Here is a 22,612-nt window from a genome sequence, read left to right as displayed (position 1 = left end):
GTAGCAGAACTGTGCCTTTTTTTTAGTAACCTACGAGAGAATCTTTCAGTGAAGACAGTTAAAGAAGCAGAGAAGAAACTTCGCCACCTGCTTGCAGACTTGCCACTTCCACCTGAGTTGCCTGGAGGAGCAGAGTTAGCCAAAAGTCCTGAAGAAAAGAAACCAGCAGTTCAGTTACACAGCAAGAGAAGACCAAAGTATGTTTATTACAGTTTTTATATTAAAGTCTATAATGGAAACAGAAGTGATAAGTTTCTTAAAAATGTATTCTATTAAAACCATTTCTACTTTGTAATGACTTCCGTGATACTACTGAGGCTTGAATCAAGCTACATGGTTTATTGCCATAGTAGTAGTAAGGGTTGTCTAGTAATGTCTCAGGAATATTTACTATTGATTTTTTTCACAGTTAAAATAATCCTTAGACATATCACCTGTATTCTTAGAGATTCTTACTGTTTTCTAGAATATGTGGACCACGACATGGTGAAACAAAAGAAAAAGAAATAGACTGGGGAAAGCGCTGTGTGGATAAATTTGATATCATTGGTATTATTGGTGAAGGCACTTACGGGCAAGTTTACAAAGCCAGAGATAAAGACACAGGTAGGTTCAAAAAAATAAATGTAATATTGCACTTCGAAGTCAGTGGGGTTTGGGGGTTTTGTTTTTATAATTAAATAAAATCTGGTATTCGCCCCCCCCAGTGGTTTGAAAATTTTTAGTTGCATTATATATTTTGTTTTCAATCTAGCTTTTGTCTAAATTAAAAACTGAATAAAAAGTCAATCTTTTTCTGCCTTGGAAAGTCATTCATCTGTAAAGTTGTGGTTGAAAGCATAAGCTGAGGGGTATTAATTTCCATGTGTTATTTCTAGAGCTTTGATGCTCTGTACACGATTGAAGAAGTAAAGACAAGAGGGTAAATACTCAGGGGACACAAAACGGCACCCTAGACAGGGTGGTACAGAATAACGAAGTTTATAAAAAGGCTGCAAGGGTGAAAGGAACTATGCAGAAGATTTAGCTGTTTTCCTTCTTTGTACACTGATCAACACTAGCTGGCAGTAGGAAGAGAAGGTATCTCTGTGCCATGCCGGCCTGAAGTGTTGCATATCAGGTATTTTTCTTGCAGGAACGTAACTTACAAATATCGTGTAAAACTAATGCTCAAATAAGCAGTCACCATTATGATATGCAGGAATGTTGTCACCACTTCTAAGTAGATAATGCAGTGAAATTTATTTCCTCACATGTGCTATACCTTGCTAGTTTTGTGTTCAATTAGTAGTTCTCTCTGACTGCTTGCCCTTCTGGCTTAATTGTACATGCCTTGAATAGGGTATAATTTTCTACTTCAGTAACTGAAGCACATAGGATCATATACCAGCCTCAGTTCCTTCTGGTCTCCAGAAGAATGAGCAATGTAATTACACTTTCTTTTCCATTCTTCACCTGTGCTTGTCTGAGTTTGCAAACTTTAGTTTTTAAGCTGAGCTGTCACAGATCTTACTTTTTTACTTCCTTCCTTTGGAGCCATTGCAAATCATTGTTAGGAGCTTCTTTCTGCTGTCCTGTTCTTTGCACAGCTAAATTTCTAATCCCATCATAACCAGATCGGCCTCTTTGGCAGCTTCAGGTTGTGTGTGTGTGGCAGTCATTTCTTTACCTCTAGTAGAATTTGTTGCTTTCTGTATTGAATGGGTCTGTATAATTCCAGCAAACGTTCCACCTTTCCACCCAGCCTTGAATTGAAATCCTGTGTAAGGAGTGACATCACGGCCTTTAGCTACATTTTAACAGGCTCTGCAGTGGGCTTTCAAACCAAGTATGTTGAAGAGAGTGGGCAAAGCTGTTCTTTTGGAGACCAGTCCAAAGCTGATGCCACACGTTTAAAAAAAAAAAAAAAAAAGCTATTCTCACATGGCTTTTGAGAATGGAGTGTGTTTGGATCCATGGTCTGGATATTTCAAATGCTAGCAAAGGAGAATTTGCACTTCTCTACAATGGCATCTGTCCTGCCCCTTAGGCTGTAACAGCTACTGATGAATTTTATCAAAGCATTTGAATGTGTTCTGTGCTTGCAGCACTTGCTCCTTGCACAACTACTTCGCTCAAAATGAATAAAGGTTAGAGTCTGTTTACTCTAATTTTGCAGCTTCTGATGTTACGGTGATCTCCAGTACCTGCATTGTTGTCTTTTCTGGAACAGAGCTTCATGGTGCCTAGAAAATTGCACAATGATTCTTTTATAGAAATTCAAAAGATACAAAGATTTCATTAGATCCTGTGTTATTACTGCTTCCCTTACTGTTTGCTACACCATCTCATCTTTTTGGTATGATCTGAGAGTCAATACCTTATGAGGTTTAAGAACAGGTCTTGCTGCATTAGTAAGATGCTTAGAGACAAAAGCTACAACATTGGGATCTACTTCCTTCCTTCTTCCTTATCACAGCCCTAGTTCTTCTCACATCCAGTTTATGGGGCAACTTGCTGTAATTTTGCTGTCTGATGGATTGCCGTAAAAGTCCATAAATCTATTAGGAGTTTGTAGATAACATCTGAGCCTCTTGAGTTCCAATAGTAATATCTATTTTCCATCACTTGCATAAGGGAAGAGCTTGACTATGCATGCTTATAGTCTGTGAGCCCTCTCCATTAATTCTTTATTGGGACCACCACAGTGTGAACCTGAATGTTCACATCGCCATGTCCATGTGTCTACCTTAGCTTCCTCTAGAGATGTCACAAATTATTAGCCCTGATGAATCCTGTTCTGTTGCTTCTGTGTTAATTTCCAGCTGAATTTGTCTTGAGTCATACTGGAACATTACATATTGCATGTGTGCTATGCACAGTGGTGCAGAATAAGCCCTTTTTAGAGCTAACATAGATAGCTGTGTTGTCAGTAAGCTTCCCCAAGAACCCCAAATGGTTGAGCCGGCATACATTTTTTAGATATCCTCAATCATGGCTAGATCATACATCTGCTATTTTGCAGAATCTAGCTTCATCCAGGCCATCCTGCAATAAAATAAATGAGGGAAATTTCTTCTCACTGTAAACGTAACAGTGACACTTCTGTTTGTAGAAAGTATACTGATAAGTAGTAGAACTCTTTAGTTGTCTGCCTTATATCTTAAACTGTAGTATTTCTCTCCAGATACATGCATGAGAATTTGAACAAAATTGTTATTTCTCAGTGCTGCCTCAGGACTTAACAACTTTGCTGGTGTATTGGTAAAGATATGATCAGGAGCCTGGGTTATAGGGTTCTTACTTTATCAGTACTGGAGTTTATATTCTCCTGACTGCCATGGAGTTACAAAATTCCTCAGTTGTGGTTCTGCATCGTATGCCCACCAAGAATCAGTCTACGTGATAAGATCTTTACTTTGAGGGAAAATGTGTCATCAGAGGCATTGCATTTAGAGGAAAACATCCTGGTAGGTGTTTTTCATAACATACATTTCCTTCTCCAAGTTATCTCCTCCTGAGTCCCAAGTGCTTCTGCTGCTACTGGTATCTTAGTCCTTCTGATAGCAAGAGAAGTTTTTGATAAAGGTACTGTGCTCTCCTGGTGGCCAGAGTTCCTCAGTGCCGTGCCTCCTGCTATTTGAAGAAGCACCTCAGAGGCCCCTCTGTGCCCACCCTTCCAGTCAGGGTGTGTCTTCTATGCCTCTTGTGCCCATGCTAATCTGTACAGCACGTCCCAGTATGCCAGTGGTAATCTTTTTGCCTTTGCCTTTGGAGGGTTTTTGGGTGCTGGCATAGGCTGTGCCTTTCAGTCCCAAATGTCTTCCTTTCTTCTCAGACAACCTTAAACTTTACATACGTGAGGTATGTTGCTTGATTATCTGCTCCTATCCCTTGAAGCTATAGCTAAAGAGGACTAAGAGACCTTTATTTGCTCCATTTTGGTGGCCATCTTCTCCCTGAACTTGCTAACGAATGAAGAATGTTTGCTACTCTGCCATCTCAGAACAAAATAGCTGAATAGCTTGGCAAGTCTTTTCCTCTCTCAACAATCATTCCTCAATGGGATCTTCACCAGTTCACGTCATCTGGATGGGTGATTAGAACCGATGGCCGATTCTTTCCTCCTTCGTTTCTGATGAAGTTTTCCTGAGGTAGTCACTTTTTCAGTAAGTGTAATAGCAGGGTTCCCTTATTTTAGGGGGGACCACTTTGTTGTCAGAAACCTGCTGAGGTGAGGAATCAGTTTGCACTTTTTTTTTTGACTTAGCAACTCATTTCTGAAACTTTGCTCTTGTATTTTGTATTTGTTCTTCAACATGTGAGGCACACTCTTTTTGTCAACAAAAACCAAAGTATTCAGGAAAGCTTTTTACTTCACTTGGTGGATTGGTTAAAACATAAGGGACTGTTTCGGAGCCTAATTCCTACTTAAGTTACAAGACAGCAAAGGAGGTTGTGACTGTGCACTGCTGTTGGTGGCCTCCTTGTAGAACACCCCGATTCCCATGGTATGCATCAATCTTTGTTCGTCCTTTCTGATTAAGCTCTTGAGAGAGCAGTTCTCTTAAAGGGTTGTTCAACCAGTATCTCTGATAACCTTCTCTGTTCTGGAGTTTTATGAGCAGTGTTGTTTAGTGTTGCTTGGAATGTGAATATATACATAACCGCTTGAGAGGAAGATTACCTATCTGTAGCTGTTTTTCAGCATATTTTATCTGTATGACTGTACATCAGCAAACTGCATCCTTCCAAGTCTGAAGGAGGGGTTTGGGGAGTTCTGAGGCAAGGATGTTTTTTTTTTTTTCTTAGGGATGTATGGGAGACACGTAGAGGAAGAGTTGCTTACACTTCTGCAAGTACTGTATTAAAATAACATAAACGTTTGAATTCTTTTGACTTTCAGTGCTTGCACTGAAAAGCTGTGGGTGTAAATATATTTACAGACAGCTTGTACCTAAGAAGAACAGTTGGTAGTAAAACCCTGGGCAGCCAGTTCCAGCTGACCCTGCTGGATCAGGAGGGGTGGATTGGATGATCTTAAGAGGTCCCTTCCAACCACAACTATTATGTGGTAACTCTTCAGGTCTTTGTAAAACACGTTTCTCACTGAAAGACAAGAACTTTCTTCTGCATTCTGAGCTGTGGTGATGCAGTACTCATAAATCCATAGCAGGCATAGGCTTATGTTGCTAAAGCTGCTGTTAATAATCACCGTTACATAGGGGGTAATTGGTAGACCAGGCGTGGAAGATCAGGACACAGGTAAGAGATGTACACAGGAGGAAGATAGGTCTTAGAACAGTTAGTTGAAAACTAATACATATAATTTTGCCTCTCTGTGTGATTATTTCTCAACAGTGGTTAATTTTGTTTCTGTTCAGCATGGCACTGATACAGGCACCAAAATGTTAACTGTTTAGTTTACTGTCTCAATTCAGAAATAGTAACAGTTGGGAAGGGTTTTTAAATCCTATAGATTAACTGCTAATTTTATATTTTTTATTTGCATTTTCTTTTAGGAGAAATGGTGGCACTAAAGAAAGTGCGTTTGGATAATGAAAAAGAAGGGTTTCCAATTACAGCTATTCGGGAGATTAAGATTCTTCGACAGCTTAATCACCAAAGCATTATCAACATGAAGGAAATAGTGACAGATAAGGAAGATGCTTTGGACTTCAAGAAAGATAAAGGTATGCATGCTAGCACAGGGTAGCTCTTTCTGACCCTGTTCTTAATGCAGTAGGCTGCAATGCTGGAACTGAAATTTCATTTAAAAAAAAAAGTTGGAAATCGTGACACTTGAGAAGGGGTTATGATTGTGACTTAATTACTGATAGAAGTCCTTCACTTAACTCACCTATGCCTTTTGCTGATTAAAAAAAAAATATTTTTTGAATGTTTTGTGCAGTAAAAAAAAAAAACTTAATTCCAGTTTTGAGAAACAGATGTTTGACTGTGACACATGGATTAAGGAGACCAGCAACAATGGGAAGCTCTTATATGTGAGTTTTTTTTTAGCCTTTTACTTTCCTCACAGCGTTTTCTCATACAATTTGGAATATTGAAGGCTCAACATTGAAGCGATGTTTCACTCTAGGTGTTAGTCTTGTTTGGATTTTGTTTCATTCCATTTTTTTCAGAGTTAGGCATGTGTGTTGAAGGACAGAACGATAAAAGTGTTTTTTGCCTAAATTGAAGGCTTGCACTCTTTGAAAGAAGAGATGACTAACTAGGAACAATGGCTACTTGTACATTTGTTCCGATTTAGTTAAAGTATTATTCCTGAAATTAGCACTTTTTCTGCTACATCCTGTTAAGCTGCAAGAAAGTAAATAATGTAACCGTTCTGCTATTAACATTAATATTTTGGTTTCTTCAGTGCTAAGTCTGGCTTGTCTGAGTTACTGCAACCTCCTTAGCCTGGAGAATCAAGTAAACAATGGAAATTGTGCAGTGTTGCTGCGTGGTACTTTTGATACCAAGCAGTTGTTTGAAAAAAGTGGTCATTTTGTCTTTGGAGGCCATTTTCTTCTAGCTACAAGTCTTATAAACCTATCATTCGGGGGTATTTTTGTGCCCTGTGGGCATCTCCATGCATGGGCTGGCTGAAAGGGGTGTTAGGAGTGTGTAACCTGTATTGCTTCCCTGTTCTCCCACCCAGAGTTCCATACAGCATGTCTAGCACCAGTGTGGGTAGAAAACAATAAATGTACTACATAGGCAGCAGAAACACCAGGTGATGTTGTCATAAGTCAGAAGATGGTTGACAGAGTAAGACAGGAATTAAGTTCTTTTTCTAGTCTCTTTAGAAAGTAGCATACTTTGGAGGAAATACAGTGTTGTCATTTTTTTTATCATTTAAAAGTAGAAAGCATCTAGCAAAACAGTTTCTCTAGATATGTGCAGGTTCAGTGGTCAGCACCCTCTTTGAACTCTGATTCTGCAACAGCTAGCTTAGGCTTTCCATGTGAAATGTACTGAGTTTTAATTAGGTCTAACCTACTTGGTGAATGAGATCACATTGAACCTTGACTTAAGTATTAGAGTCTCATTAATTAATTTTCTCCATTTCTGCTTGGTGCAATGTCTAGGACTGAGTTGTAAAATTTTTGGTGCATTTCAAACTTGTTCTCATTAATTTCAAATGTGTTTTTTTGTCTAAGTCTGTATTTGTGCTTTTGATATTGCTTTCAATTTAATTTCACATTCCTGTTTAACAGCTTATTAAAACAATTACATTTTCAGAAAATTGCACGAGAAGGGGCTTCTCTGGAGATACAAGAATAAAATTAGCTTTTGGTAGACTCTTGAAAGCATTAATATGGCAATAAGACTGCTATTATGATTTTTCTCTGAAAAGATGGAAGCTGTTTATTTTTTTGGGCTCCTGCAGTCTGTATTTCTCTAATGAGTATTTCATTGTGAAATGGAGATTTATAGCTGAGTAGTTTGGGGCAAGCTGTAGCCTACGTAGGGAGCGAAAGCAAATGGGAAGTTCAGTCATTTTCATGGTAAACCACTGTGAACATGCAAGTGGTAGTAACATGTCTTATTGAAGCAGAAATTACAGTAGAATAAGTGTTTTGCCCTTTCATGAACATGCTTATGCTTAGTGCGTGTTATGAGTATCTTAGCTTTGGAATATAGTTCTTACAAAACCCTTCTGAAATCTCATTTATGAAAGTAGGGAATGAGACTGTTTCTGCCAACACACTTTCTTCTAGTTAGTGAAGTTAATTTTGGTCTAAGGTTGCCTGTCATCTCCTGACCTGTTTGTTACTCATCTACTCGTTCACTTAAGTTTGTTTTTTGTTCTTTATTTTTTAATTGGGATTTCAGTAATTCGAAATGCAGCATATGTAGTAATTAAATATCGGGCACTCTTTATACAGTGTGTGCTTTAAGGATGCTTTTTAAGATGTTAACATTGGTTTGCAAACCAGCAGTGGCTTGTACCACTTTGTCCTGATACTTTGAGCTGTGTTATATGATTTGTCGCTTAAAAATGTATGTCTTCCTAACTTTTGAGTATCTGTCTTTCTGTGATATTTTCAACAGTATTTTACTTCTAAAGAAAGTGGAAGAAAAATATATCTTATGTTTTACCCTGACCAGCTTGGGATGTAAACTCAACAATAGCAGTAGCTTGAATAGAAAGGATTTGTTTTATTCTCTCTAGGCCAACCATGAGAAAAGGAAATGTAACACATTGGAGCAGTGAGTTGCAGGTGTTAAGAGTATTTTCATCAATGGAAATGCAGCACAGCAAATGGCATCGTAGTGTTTATAAACTGGGAACATACACAGCTATGTAGAATATATGTGGATCTGTTGTACTGAAGATCTGAATTTTTTACCTTTATAGTCTTTAGTGTGCATGAGACGTGCTTGATGGTAAAGTTGGAGAACAGTGTTACTGATTTAGTGTAGCATCTTGATTCTGATGCACAATCCTATTGGGTAGAACACATGTCTTGGGTTTGGTAAGAAGGAGTATCTGTTCTGTATGTTTCTCTAGTGGTTTATCTGAATATAGGCTTTTCTTCCCCTTCCTGTCATTCAGAGCTTACACATAAGCTCAGGGATGGGACACATGACTCATAGTTTGTATTCTGTCTTGTATGTTTGTCTATGTACCAGTTGATTAAGTTGATTACATAAATAAAAATCTGCTGAACATACTGTTAAAATTTCCTCTGCTTCTCTGAGGACATTGAGCCTTATTTGGCTTGATAACACCAATGACCCACTTCATGCCACTCAATATTTTTCTGAATCACAGAACTCTGGTTATTCTTATTGAAAATGTTCTCACAGTGAGCCAGTACAGGAGTAGTTGTGGGTGTCAGTCTTTCATGGTAATAGAAGCAACCTGATACCGTTGATACTTGTGACCAAGTCTGCTGCCAACTGTACTCTTCCTTCACTTTTCCTGTTTGTTTGATGGTAGTTCAAATTAACTGGGGTTTATATCCATGAGCTTCAGTTCATGTCATTTTGTAGCTGGGTTTGGAGCAGGATTGTAATTTGCAGAAGCTCTTTGTCCTCTCATTATTTTTTTTGTCTGAGAGTTTGTGTTATGTTACCTATGCAATAGTGATTGAAGAAAGCAATGTTTGATTAAAATAACTATTTGTTAAGTATATTTATTCATAGTCCTATGACAAACTATTTGAACCATTTTGTCAAAGTTGGCAAGAGGAAAAGGCCTTTCTTACCCTGGGCTTGTCAGCTCTGGTTTGTGTTCTCTTGATTAGCCTGTCATTCATATGACTGGAATTTCTTAGGTCTCTCTCTCTGTTTTCTTTGTGCACCTGAGGTGGTCCTCTAATGCTTAGTTGCCTGTTTATCAGCTGTGAGCTGTTTGCATTTGATCAGTCTAGTTTTGGAACTGCCACAATCTTTTTTTTTTTAACTAAACACACAGAGTGCCTGCCCTACCTGTTGTTATTCTGAATGTAAAACCACATTGACACATGCAGACTGGCTTGTCTTCCTCTTAACTGGAAGAGGCAGTTTTCACTTGCTAACCCAAGGGAAAACATAATTTTGCATGGAAGACTCTGATCAAAAAATGTATGTAACACTGGAGCTTATTTGTTTGGGGTTTTTTGAGTGTTTGAACTGCGTGTGGCTGTTTCTATAATTCATTCTGAAATCTAAGCTATTTTAGCAAGGTTCAATTTTGAATTTGCAGTACAAAAAACAATGGACCCTTTTAGGCCTGAAGTCAGTATCTATCCCAACAGTACTGTCCTGCACTTATCAAAAGGACTCCAAGTCTGTGGTACTTTGTTATATGACTAGCTAGTTACTTTCTCGTAGCCATCAAGGAGTACTTTGTCTGAAAGCTTGCTGTTTGGAAGGAGTCCGTGACAGCAATCATGCAGTCAGTCATCGGAGTGCTTGACTACAGGATTTTCTCTACTCCTGTTGTACCTAGTTTGAACTGGGCTTCCTGGGAAGTCTGCTAGGAAATGGAAAACTCAGTGAATACATACTGCCTGGAGTCGTTCAGAAGGGTTAAAAGACAAAAACACTGCATTTTGGTTTTGCGTTGCTCTTATGGTTGAGTGAATGACTGAAGAGATGCTGCTAAAGTGCAGATCTAAGTAGATATGTTGTTTTCTTGTTGGTGAGTGAAATTAGATGAATGCTGACCCAGCTGTGGGAACTTTCTTTTAGTATTACAATGCAAAAAGAGAGACATCTGTGGAAGAAAGAATGGTTCTTCCTCTAGGCATTTGTTGTTGGGCAAGACACCAAGGGCTGCTTTTTCTTTAGTTGCTGATGGGTCATGGTCAGCTTGCAAGATGGAGAACATCTCTGGTGAATTCAGGAGTTTGTATCCTCTCTGTTTTGAGGAGTTGTCACTGTATTTCTGCATGTATATTGGTGTAAAAGGGTATTTAGGTGTCAAAATTCCTCTGTTCCCATGCTTGTTTCGCTTCCAGCTCAAGCAGTCTCAAATTCCAGTTATCCTGCTGCCTCCTCTCTGATCCTCCTGCCTGCAAAGCAGCTTGTTGGAGCTTAGGCTGTTATACCCAATGCTTACAAAAACAAACCAATTTCAAATTCAGAAACCTCTAATGATCTATAGCTTGCCTTGCTGCTCCTGAAATAGCTGATAGAAACTTTTTACCCAAAGTCTTCACACTACCGGTAACTTATCAGAGTAGTGTGACTGCCTGAGTGATCCTTTCTATTTCTGTGAGCTGTACTGAACTCTGGTTTGGAATTAATTAGTCTTCAGCAGAAAAGTTCTGGTTTTATTAGACTGTCTTAAGCAGAAAGACTTGTTCTGTCTTGTGATACCTGCATGGAAAAACAAATATGGCAGTGATGCTTTCTTTAGTCTTAAGATGATTAATTCACAGACATCTTTGGTATTTCTCAAATTAGTATTAGTAAATAGGTTTTTATGACCCAAGTAGAAAGAAAAGATGCATGTCTGTTTTTCTAAAAGCGCTGTAACTTCAAGGAATTGTTGGATGATTTCTTCTTTAATTTTCAAGCTTCGCTTTATACAATTGTGTGTTTAAAACCATCTTGGAATACAGTATATCATGAGTCCTGGAGGAAGAGCATTAAGGAAATGGAAGAGTAAATACAATCCAATTATCTCTAATCAATCAAGCAAAAAATATCTATGTAAAGCAGAGAAGAAGCTGAGGAGGCTTATTAGTGAAATGAAAATCTGTTCAACAACTCAGCACTGTATGCACCACTCATGGAATGAGGCAGGGCTCCCTTTACAAAGCATTCTTATTTTTCAGGGTACTCCTGTAATGCATATATACAAGGATTGAGTTAAGATTATCACATAATAAGGCATCTCTGGTCTCTCAGTTCCTCTGATCTGTTTTTAATCAGACATTTTGAAGAACCCCAAACACTTTCCCCGTGAAATAACAGCTTGTAAGCTAATATTTTCCAAATGTAATCTTTTTAGGTTTTTGTATTATCCCCCTTCATCTTTTGCTCTAAGCACTTGTATCTTGGTTTGGAAACAGATGCGTAACTTGATGTCCTGCTTTCTCAGATTTGTTTTGAGTTGATGGCAGTCTGAAAACAGACTTACAAGTGCAAAGTATGTTTTTTGAGGTTGTTTGGCCCATCAGAAAATGCTTTATATATAATAGATTTTGTCATATTTTGTAGACTTACCATGCTGTATGCATAGCTCTACAGCATTATATATAGTCCAGCTCATTTAGTGTTTTGATTGAGAAAACTGTATTACTTTTAGAGATTCACGACTGGAAATGTATGAACAGGAAAAGGAGAGGTGTTAATCCTTCAGTTATTCTAAACCAGTATCTCACTTTCTGACCCTTATCCATCTTAACTAACGAAGTGGTCTAAAGGATGAGTTTTTCTAAATGCAGACAAAAGGAGTAAGGCTAGAGTTGTTTCCATCCACGAATCTCCTTTATTTATTCTGTACTTCCTTAATAGATTAGGCTGCTATCTGTTATCCCATATTCAGAAGTAGGCAATATTCTTACTCTTCAGCTGCTCTAGCTGCTGCTCTGTCAACAATAAGGATTCCTATTATCTTGGTAGATGAAGGAATGGAGATCAGCTGCATGTATTAGCAAAGGAAAGTGGGCAAAGACACAACATCCCTTTCGGTGCTCTCTTGCAGCACGTGGAAATGGACTGTAGGCTGCCTGCTGCCCCACAGGTACTCTATTTATCAGGGAGTGCAGGTCTTTAACATATAGCAATAAAAAGAGTAACGTTAAAGCCAAATAAGTAACTGTGGGTTCATTTGAATTGCATACACTATTGAAACAAAGCGTTAGGTGCTTTTATGACATTGCTTCCAGAAATGTGGATATTGGGCAAAGTTAGCATGAAACAGAGTCATATTAAGACATAACCTCCAAGCTATCGAACATCATGGCCTCATAAAGGAAAGAATGATTCTTCTGTCTGCTGTTTTCCTTTTTGAGGAATAAGTCCTTGTGGCATTTTATATGGTGCTTGTTGCAGTTAAACTAAAGGGTGCTGTAAACTCAAATTAAGTATACTGTAATATGCTTATTATACTATGCTGTAATAAGCAGACTTTTGCCTATGCACAGTTCACTCCTTCTTCCTGAATATTGATAGTTTCTTTTCCTATTACAAAGGATCAGACCACCTGAAAACGCATGGAGATTTGAAATGATCAAGCAGAATAAAGCAATTGGTTTTGGTGACTACTGACCTCTTCTCAGAAAATGGCACCGCACTTGTCTAGAAATAAAATAGCAGAAATTTCACTTCAGTTTGCTTAGTAACCTTCTTGCAACTATGATCTCTTCTAAAAAAATAAGTTTGAATAATACTGAGAATCAGATTTGTGATAGCTAGACTGCCAAGGCTAGTATCCTATTTTTAATGGTTTCTCATAACCAATCAAGAAGGTTAAGCTTTGGCAGTTTTCAAACCCTAACATTGTTTAATAGGTAGATAGTAATGCACAGGAATAATGGATCTGTGCATTTGCCCTTGCTCTGATATGGGAGGAACTTTTTTTATATTTTTCCCTCATACTGTTCTAGTGTACGGTTATTAATGAGAGCTGCAGAGAATACAAATACCTGGATGTCATCTTCCAGGACTACTCTTTTTTTTTTTTTTTTTTATGAATCGTCTCCATTGTAAGCTTTCCTTCTTTCATGAGGGTACCAATTTTGTTTGCCACTCATAAATAGCGGTGAAAAACCCTGGGAGCTAGTAGACAGCAGGAAATTGTTCAAGGCATGGAGCCTGCTTTGCATATAAAAGAGGAGACTGGGTTCAGGTGGCTGAACAGGTCTGAAACCCCTCTGACCCTTCCCAGTCTTTGTCCTTGTCATGTAGCCTGCTGCCATGACAGGGTTAACTTTCATTTGTATTCCGGAATGAGGAGATACCAGCATCATTGGCATTCAGTTTTGTTGAGCTGACATCCTCTGAAGGGCATGTCTAGATTATTCTGGCACTGCTGCATTAGTATCAGGTGCTTTGTTTCAAGGGATTTTAAAACCTTCCCTGCTTCATCCTTCAGCAGCTGTCAGTGAGGCTGACCTAATGCCAGGTTGCTAGCTGTCTTGCTTTCAACGACCAAGATTTGGAGCCTCTGTGCTTACAATGTGCTGAACTGGTGAACTGCCCTGGTGAGCTTGTTTATGCAGATATTGAAACTCTGCAAACTTCTGGTTCCATATGGCTTAACACATATTTCATTCCTTTTCTTGAAGTGCTGGGATTGGGTTGTACCTAGTTGGCTTACCTTCTGCTCTAGCTCCTCTGAGCATATGGATGGCTGTTTTATGACCAGTATTTTGCTTCCTCCATACAACATACAACTGGACAAAAAGAGGTGGTTTAAAAACTGTGAGCCCTGAGTGTCTTAGGCAGTGGTCTGTAGTTTAGCTGCTCTTCACTGATCTTTGTCTCAAGTTAAACGCTTGCTGTGTGAGTACTCATTTTTTCCTGTTGAAGTACTAAATATCAGATGTAGTTTAAAGTTGGTGATTTAGCACTTTTTCTTCCCTTTTTAGCTACTATGCAAGAAAGTACATCAGTTTGCTAAAATTTGACTGCGCATAAATGTTTTTAGCAAGCTGACTTGCCATGTTTGCTTCAAGACTTTTACTATCTTCCAAATTGAAACTTCTTGCTTTGGAACTAGAGCCTGTAATGAGCTCGTGTTGGGCAGAAGCTTTTTGTTCTTCAGAGTGGTGGCTTTGAAATCTTTTGGGGAGGTTTCTGAAAATGGAAGCGGAAGTTAAGTGGAAGTTAGATGAAAGTTAAGAAAACCTTAAATATGGTTTCTGCATTGCAACCAGTGCTCTGCTGGGTCTGCATTGTCTCTGCCCCAGAGTTAAGAAGGAGGAGAAGAATTTGGTACTAAACCAAGTGCATTGTGCTGGGGGTTGGTTATTGCTGCCTCAGATGTACTTAGCACTTTTCTTCTTTAAGAATACCTACATATATCAAAGGCCCTTGGTTTTAATATGTTTGTTATGGAGTAAGACGGGCTAATGCAAGATAAGGCCAGATTCTGTAATGCTTAATGTACGCATGTGGCAACTTGCGATATGAACTTCATCTTCGTAGAGCTGCTGTTGCTAATAGCTTAGTTCTTTCTCATTTTGTCTTTTCTTGTAGGTACTTCTAGTCTAAGAAAGACAGGCTTACTTCTGACCCAATTCCATGCTGAAAGCTTAAAAATAAGCCCAAGAATCATGACAGATGAACTCATGCTGTATATATTTTGTGCTTCTAGATTTCTCCACAAAAATTATAGGGAATACTAACCCAGTTAAACTTTATTTAAACAAAATGGTGGTTTTGATGGAGAGCTATAGGGAGGGTAAATGTCTGTCTAAGAGCATTGTGTTGTAGAATTACATTTGCTTTCACAAACATTTGGTGATTAGAATTATTGCTTACATGAAAAAGCAATGTTATGAAAATATTTTACTGCACTGTATTTCATTGTTATGATGGGAAATGAGGTGCAGCTAAAAATATTTCAAAAAATGTAAAGAATTGTGTGAAAAATACTCCCGACTTTCAAAAGCAGGGAGCAAGAATGTTTTTGACTGCTGATAAATCTGTTTTTCTGTTTCCTTTACCCCCTCCCCCTTATTTTCCTAGGTGCATTTTACCTGGTGTTTGAATATATGGACCATGACTTGATGGGACTGCTGGAATCTGGTTTGGTTCATTTTAATGAAAATCATATAAAGTCATTTATGAGACAGCTGATGGAGGGTTTGGCCTATTGCCATAAGAAGAACTTTTTGCACAGAGATATCAAATGTTCAAATATTCTACTAAATAATAGGTATGGATATTGCTTTGAGTATGTAAAAACCTGTATTCAAGATCATGTTTAAATCTTTTTGTAATCTTTATAGTTCACCTGTTTTAAGCTGTTAGCCAATATTTTATTATATGCCTAGCTTCTTTAAAATCAATTGTAAAAAACTTATCTGGTAATGTTACTGCTTAACGCTGGATCCTGCAGTTGTTTTTTAAACTTACCTGTCTCAAAATATCAGGATTAAAACTTGAATCTGCTAGGTCAGAGTATGGGGGGAAATTATCTAAGTTCAAATACTATAAAATAGAATTTTAGGAAATAAAAATACATTAAAATAGAATTTTAGGAAATAAGTGTTTGTGTATTTTACCATCTCATTTCAAAATGAAGTGTGGATAGACTGGTTCTTTGTGGCAGGAGGTCCTTGTTAGTTAGGATAATGCTTTAAAATGATACTCAATCAGGCATTTTCAAACATGTTTTGGCTTGCAGTTACTGCTGTAATCAAATGGAGAGAAGAATTTGTTTCTTTTTTTAACCACTTGCGATTATAAGCCATGTTAATAAATATGCTTTTGTTCAGTATAAATCAGAAGAACTGCAATTTACAGTTAGGAAGGCTATTGAGAGCAAGATACATCACTTTGTTACTGTGTAAACCTTTTGCTTCTCTATCTTGAATTTTTATACCTGTATCTCAAAGCAGACAAGGTAGAAGTACAGAACACACAGAGAAGGACAGCTAAGATTGGTCAGAGAGTGGAAGGAGACGGATTATAAAAACTGTCACTTTTCATTTTGAAGGGGACGTATGGTTGGAGTGTGAAAAATTATGAAGCTAGCAGATAACTGTAATACAGAACTCCTGTTCATCACATCCAATGTACTAAAACCAGGGAACAACTGTAGAAACTAGCAAGAGAGAGGCTTATGGCAGATAAGAGAGTATCTTTACAGAGCAGGTAGTCAGCTTCTGGAATGTTTACCCAGGAGTTTTTCAGGGTAGTGTTAGGAGACTCGGAAAGGGATGAGACAGATTCGTGGACAGGATCATTAAAACCTACTGAGGGGAATAGACAGGGATCTCTAACTCAGTGATTATTGCTGGTGGCTGAGTACAGGGAAGGTGAGCCTCAAAGTGGCTCACACATTCTGTGTAAAAATCTGTTCATGCCACTGGTGGAGATGGAAAACTGGGCAAAAAACATCAGAGGTCTCATTTGGTAGGGTCCTAGTTTTATCCCAGGTTTCTCCAAATTGAATTTTCCGTTTTTTTCCTCCTTTTCTTGCTTAAATTAGTGCTAGACTTTTCTCAGCTCTGGATCCCACCACAGCCTTGCCAGATTCTGATAAAGATACTTACCTTACACATGCCTTCACATCACTCACCTTGTCCATTCACCTAGTCTTGCTTGGCTGTTGATCCAGTGATGTTGCTGTCATGGTGCAGCTTTGGGAGCTCAGAAGCTGAGGTATAACCTGACAGTGGAGCAGTACAAGTAGAGGAAGAGCTTTTTGTTGTGCTGTGCTCTCTCAGCTTCAAGATGAACAGTATTTTCCCCCAGTATGTCTTTCTGAGCATCCTTAGAGGTTTCTGCTGGAAGAAGAAAAATGTTTGTAGTTGATCTGAATAATTTTAAGCCAGTGCTATGAAAGTCCCATTACCACCTAAAGCCAAACACATGGATTTTATATCTCTTAGCGGTGCAAATTAAATGTCTTTGCTCAAAATTTCTTTGATATTCCACAAATATGGTATCTGAGGAATAAAAGTACAAATTTGAGGGAAATACTTATTTGCTTTTTGGGGATTTCCATTAAGTGTTGCAGCAGTTCCAAGCATACATAACAGGAAAAAAGTGCAATGGAAACTGCAATCCATACATCTTGTACTCACAAAATGGTCATTCTTGCGCACATCAGCAAGTCTTGTCCTGATCTGATAAAATAGCCAAAACTATAATTTATTTGAAAGTCAAAAGTTTTAAGAGCTCGTAATTACAGGAGGGAAAGGAACAAAACTTGTAACATTGCCAAATTTGTTCCATGTATTAAAAAGCTTGCAGATAGCTTTCTGTTTAAATCATTTCAGCTTTATAGATTGGGCAGGCTTGTGAGCATCGAGCCTTGTATGTGTTTGTGCATCTATACAATGTCTTTTAACCATGGCAAGAAAAAAAAAAAGGGCAAAGCTCTGTATCTTCTACTCTTCACCTCGTGTATGGGAAAACTCAAGAAGGGGTTAGGGTTTGTCATTCAGCAAGTTGTCTGCTGGCAAAAATAGAAGCCCTTATCTGTTTGATCACCCTGATTTGAAGTCTGTATTTATACTTTACAAGAGCAGAGCAGGGCTGTGACTGCTTCCTAGAAGGAAGTAGGACTGCTTGTAGTTGTTTGCTGTACAAATGCTTCTGCTAGCAGTATTTTAACTGTCAGGCATAAGAAAACAGTAGTTTCCTCCTCAGTTTTATATTGCAGAGTTGCTGATTTGAATGCTTAACAGTACGCACCCTGAATTTTGAGAAGCATCCGCTGATGCAAATGCCATTTGATGACCATGTCTAATTTTGCTTGCTTTTCTTTGATATCAGGTAGATTAGTGTATTTCTTGATTGAAGAGATATATAGATTTTATAGGAGTGCCCACTCATTATTGTGATTTGGTGAAGTTCAGCTGCAGCTGTTTAAAATTTTGAAACTTCACCTAGTTTTTGGGGAAGAAATTTAACAGGATTAACCACCAAACAATTCTTTCTGTTTTCCACCAGAGGGCAGATAAAGCTTGCAGATTTTGGGCTTGCTCGGCTGTACAACTCAGAAGAAAGGTAAGATATAATTATACTGTGAAAAAGCATGGAGAAGTTTGATTTCTTGCATAACTGAGTATTATAAGGGCCAGAATTTTTGTTTGTTTAGAGGAGATATTGTACTGTAATATAAGTAGTTGCTTAAGAAATGGAAAGGAAGAGCATGTTGTCTTGCACTGCATACAAACACAAAGCTCTCTTTGTGTAAGTGTATTGCCTTTCTGAGTATTCTGGATCCTGTAGAGAGAAGCCATATATTGATTGGAAATGAAGAGCTGCAGTTCTAAGTAGGTTGCATCAATATGTAGGGTTTTAATTAATATTAGTTTATGGTCCTGTAAGCCGAAAGTATATTCTTTCTATTGGTATACCTGGGAAATGTTTACTTAGGAAAAGAGAATTTTTATGTTGACACAAATTCATACAGTTTCTTTTTAAAAAGCCTAACTTTTGTGTAAGATTTAACCTTACATTTGAAAAGGTTCATTGTATTCTTTAGGCAGACAGTACTGTTAAATCTTCTGGAAACAGAAATACAAGTTTAAATAAAAGCTATTCTGAAACTTCTTGTGACTTGTGCTTCTGTTGTTCTTGGCTTCATTATGCTTGTACTCCAGGAAACAGGTGCACAGTTTTTATGAATAAGAACTTTGATATTTATATTGTAATGTCACGTATTTGTTGTTTGGAATGGGATTTTCAGAATTCAGGCTGAATGTTTATTGCACCAGTATGTGTATGTTGGATTACTGGATACAGAAAATATTAGCTCTTTCAGCTCATTTTGAGTTCTGCATGCTTATTTTGGGAAATAATGTCCGTAGTGTTAGTTTTATGAGTTGATTGTTTTATCACAGAGCTCTGAGGTTCTTGAACATGATAGTGTTAGTTTCGCTGTCTTCTGAACTGTTATTTGAGGAAAGTATGCTTAAGTGTAACAGCTATGGAAACTGTTGAGTACAGTAGCAGGGTAAGATAACTGGCTGGTGCACAATTCAGTTTTGGTTTGGATGTACTGTTAATAAAAGGGAGTGGTGCCATCCTACCTCACTGTTTTAGTCTGCACCAATTCGGCCTTTTTTTTTTTGTTTTATTGTTGATGGTTTTTAACGTCTTTTTTCTGTTAATTTAAATTTTGGTTTTAAAACCAACTGTTCACTAAGAATTGAAAGAGTGAAATTGAATGTATTTATAGTGCAAATAACAGATCTTAGTGTACATGAAAACAGCAATGTTATTAGTTCATTATATATAAATGAAACCAAGATTAAGATGTAGTTATGCTAGTTAATCAAATTGCTAGTTGAACTTGGGAGGATAATTAGAATCTCATTAGTGGTTTTTTGACAATTCTTTTGTCATTCATTTTCCTTCTGAATAGCTTCTGAGCTGCTGTAACAGAAGTAATTGATGTATACCAACGAGCATATAATAATTGCTGATTACATTCATGTACTTTGTTTTACTGTTAGAAAAATATACTGTTCAAAAGGTTGCAGAGTTTAGTAGGAGCATGATGGAGAGGTAATAAAATTTTAAGTAAATTCCCACCAATTGTTGTAGTTGCTACATTAAATGTTATTTTGGAGGACTTAATGTGTGTAGAGTAGGAAATGTGACAGATTGTATAAGAAAACAGCTATTCAAACAAAAAGCACCGTATACTAATATATATTTGAGTGGCTTATCTGTAGAGAAAGTTCATAGCGTGTAAGCATTTTGTAGATGAATGTTTGCTTCAGAGATAAATATGATGAATGATGGGATTATTTCTAAAACCATACTATATTAAAAAAAAAGAAAGACATTCTTTATGAAAAAGAGATGGGTGATTTTGCAGAAATAATACCTGAACCACTGAGTATGTTGTAAGAGCTTGTTCAAACACTGCACATAATGTTACTCTGTTTTCTGTTTTGGAATTACTTTGTATTGCTAAACATGAATTATTAAAACTAAAACAAGTATTTCTGAATCATTTGTAAGGCAATTTAAAAAAAAATAAAAACCAAACAACCCTACCACCACACACACACCCCCAACATCTGTTACGTGACTTCCACTCTGAACTGTTCTTGATGCTGTATCTTGACCTATCCACCAAAAATGCTTGTCCAAGACAGTGGAATCCTTGCCTTAGTGTGAGGATGGAAAGGATTGTGAACAATGACCAAAACATCTGGTTAGAGCTGTAGAGAATTAAAAATGTTGAAATACAGAAAGATATTGGATGAGTTCCAGGCTTAGAATTCAAAATTTTTGAAGGATGTAGATAAAGACTTAATCTTTTTTGGTTTTATTTGCAGAGGGGAGAGTGACTTCTATTTTTCAAAATGCTTGTAGAGATCCTATGTTCAGTATTCTAATAATCAACAATTGTCAAGAAGTTACTGATTTTATCCAAGCAGGTCCTTCTCTAGAAATTACTAGCAGTGTAAAAGATAAACAGTATTGCTGTTAATAATTGATATAGGATTCACGTTGCATCAAGATGGCTAGGTAATTATATATGTTTATTATATCTTTGAGGTGATGTTTCAGGCTGTCGTTTGCTAGCCTTGGTCAGATGGTTGCATTTGCTTTTATGCAGTTGCAACTTTGCAGAATTAAAAAAAAAATGGAACATTGCGCTGTCTTGTAGCAGCACCACAGAATTAAAGCCTTCAAAATACCACTTTTCCAGAAATGAGATTGTAGTAAAATGATAGTCCTCTTTTTTTGCTCCCCCCAACAGCCGACCATATACCAACAAAGTTATTACGTTATGGTATCGGCCTCCTGAACTTCTGCTTGGAGAAGAAAGATACACGCCAGCTATCGATGTCTGGAGCTGTGGGTAAGAGTTTGGTACAGAGTGTAGCAAGCAGAACAAGCTGGAAGTAAACATTAGATTTTTCTGTGGAGCTGGATTGAAAGCCGTAATGACGGAATTGTGTAAAACTGTTTTACAGCTGCATCCTGGGTGAACTTTTTACAAAAAAGCCAATATTTCAAGCAAATCAAGAACTTGCTCAACTGGAACTTATAAGGTAAATAGGCACATGATAGGTGCCTCATAAACTGTAATTTGTTCATGTTAAAATGGAGATAACATGCTGCTAACACTTACAAAGACTTGATAATCACCACGAGTGAGATATTAGTGGTTTTCAGGGGCATGTGAAGTCAGTGGCTTATGCTTGGATGCGGATAAGTGATTTTTGTGAGTATGCAGTGGCCCTACCAATGTGCAATTGATCAGTAAGTGTTTTCTTGGTGGTGCAGCTGAAGTTGTAAAGGAGTGGGTTAAAATGCTGATTTTTTTTTAAGACTATGTTAGAACTTCCTTGTGGCAAATCAAAAGGAAAATATAGATGACAAGTGGAGTTTGGGAGCAGTAGGTACTTTGCATGCTACTTGCCTTGAGCTCTTGCTTTAGGACTTCCACATACACATGTGGGCTTTATTATTTTCATCAGAATATTTATCTTCCCGTACAAACTGTACTTCATGGAGGTAAAATTTTTGTTTCCTTCATTATCTCAGTAAATCTTAGGATATTATGTATATTAAATCCATGGACCAGAGCATGCTTGCTTTCCTTTTATTCAGCACATAAAAATTGCTCTTGATTCTGATATCATAATTGACCTCATAAGTGAGGAGAGGTCCTCTTCCTAGAAACAAGGGGAAAAGAGAGTGAGTCCTATAGAACTTACAGAACCTGAAGAGTAAATGGTCAAGTTACTTAAAAAAAAAAAAAATACAGAAAAAAGTTACATATGGAGATGTTTTCCAAAGCAGATTAAACAATACTATGTTCTGTGTAATATCTTACTAGGTCGCCTGGAAAAATCAAGTTTTTAGGAGGTGCAAGATACCGGTAATCATTCTGAATGTGAAAACTGAACTCTTTGAGTTGAGTTTTTGCTTTTGCCCACTAGATGGCACTGAAGCCCATAAGAATGCAGATGTCAGAAGTGAAATTTTAAGACTTTCTGCTGCTCAAAGGAGGCTGGCAGCTAGCTTGTTTGTAGCTAATTTTTCTTCATTGTATTTAATGCATTGATACTCTGCATTTTAGGGTTGTTAAAGTGTAATATATCAGTTTTGTTTTATCAACAGCTCAATCATCATCATGTTACAGTCAACAATTCTACATTTATCCTTTCCGTTATCCTAAATTACTTTTCAAAGATAGAGCTGAAGAAAATTCTGATAGGGAAAAGATAAAATTCTTATTTTTTTTTTTCCCTGCAAGTTTCATACCCCAACAAGTGTAAAGTCAGTTTCGTTTGCATAGTGGTAGGGGCATAATTAGTCCATCATTAGGTCTCTTGCACTAGCTGTTTAACTCAAATAAATGGAAGGGGGTGAACTAAGGAAATGTATTTGCAAGTTGTTATTTTATGACTGCTTTTGGCAAAGGTCTTAAGCCTTGCATAGTACGGTAAATTGCCTCTTCTGATCTTCTGCTTGGAAGTGTGGTGTTGGTCAGGCTGTGCTAACAGTCCTTGGCTGGACAAAACAGGCAGGG

General features: G+C 37.6%; 1 protein-coding gene across 6 annotated transcripts in view; it reads left to right on the top strand.

Annotated features, from left to right (window-relative positions):
- Positions 1-22,612, top strand: part of CDK13 (cyclin dependent kinase 13) — a 52,076-nt gene that overhangs the window by 15,811 nt on the left and 13,653 nt on the right. For all 6 annotated transcript variants that reach the window (XM_066992196.1, XM_066992195.1, XM_066992192.1 and 3 more), the window contains exons 3-9: positions 27-197; positions 467-606; positions 5,502-5,672; positions 15,121-15,310; positions 18,058-18,114; positions 20,831-20,932; positions 21,048-21,125. In XM_066992196.1, the coding sequence (XP_066848297.1) occupies positions 27-197; positions 467-606; positions 5,502-5,672; positions 15,121-15,310; positions 18,058-18,114; positions 20,831-20,932; positions 21,048-21,125 (909 nt within the window). The remainder of the gene's footprint in view (positions 1-26; positions 198-466; positions 607-5,501; positions 5,673-15,120; positions 15,311-18,057; positions 18,115-20,830; positions 20,933-21,047; positions 21,126-22,612) is intronic.

This window comes from Anser cygnoides, chromosome 2, assembly GCF_040182565.1.
Source record: "Anser cygnoides isolate HZ-2024a breed goose chromosome 2, Taihu_goose_T2T_genome, whole genome shotgun sequence".
NCBI lineage: Eukaryota > Metazoa > Chordata > Aves > Anseriformes > Anatidae > Anser > Anser cygnoides.
Note: the sequence above shows the minus strand (reverse complement) of the source record. Positions and strands in the feature narration are given on the sequence as shown.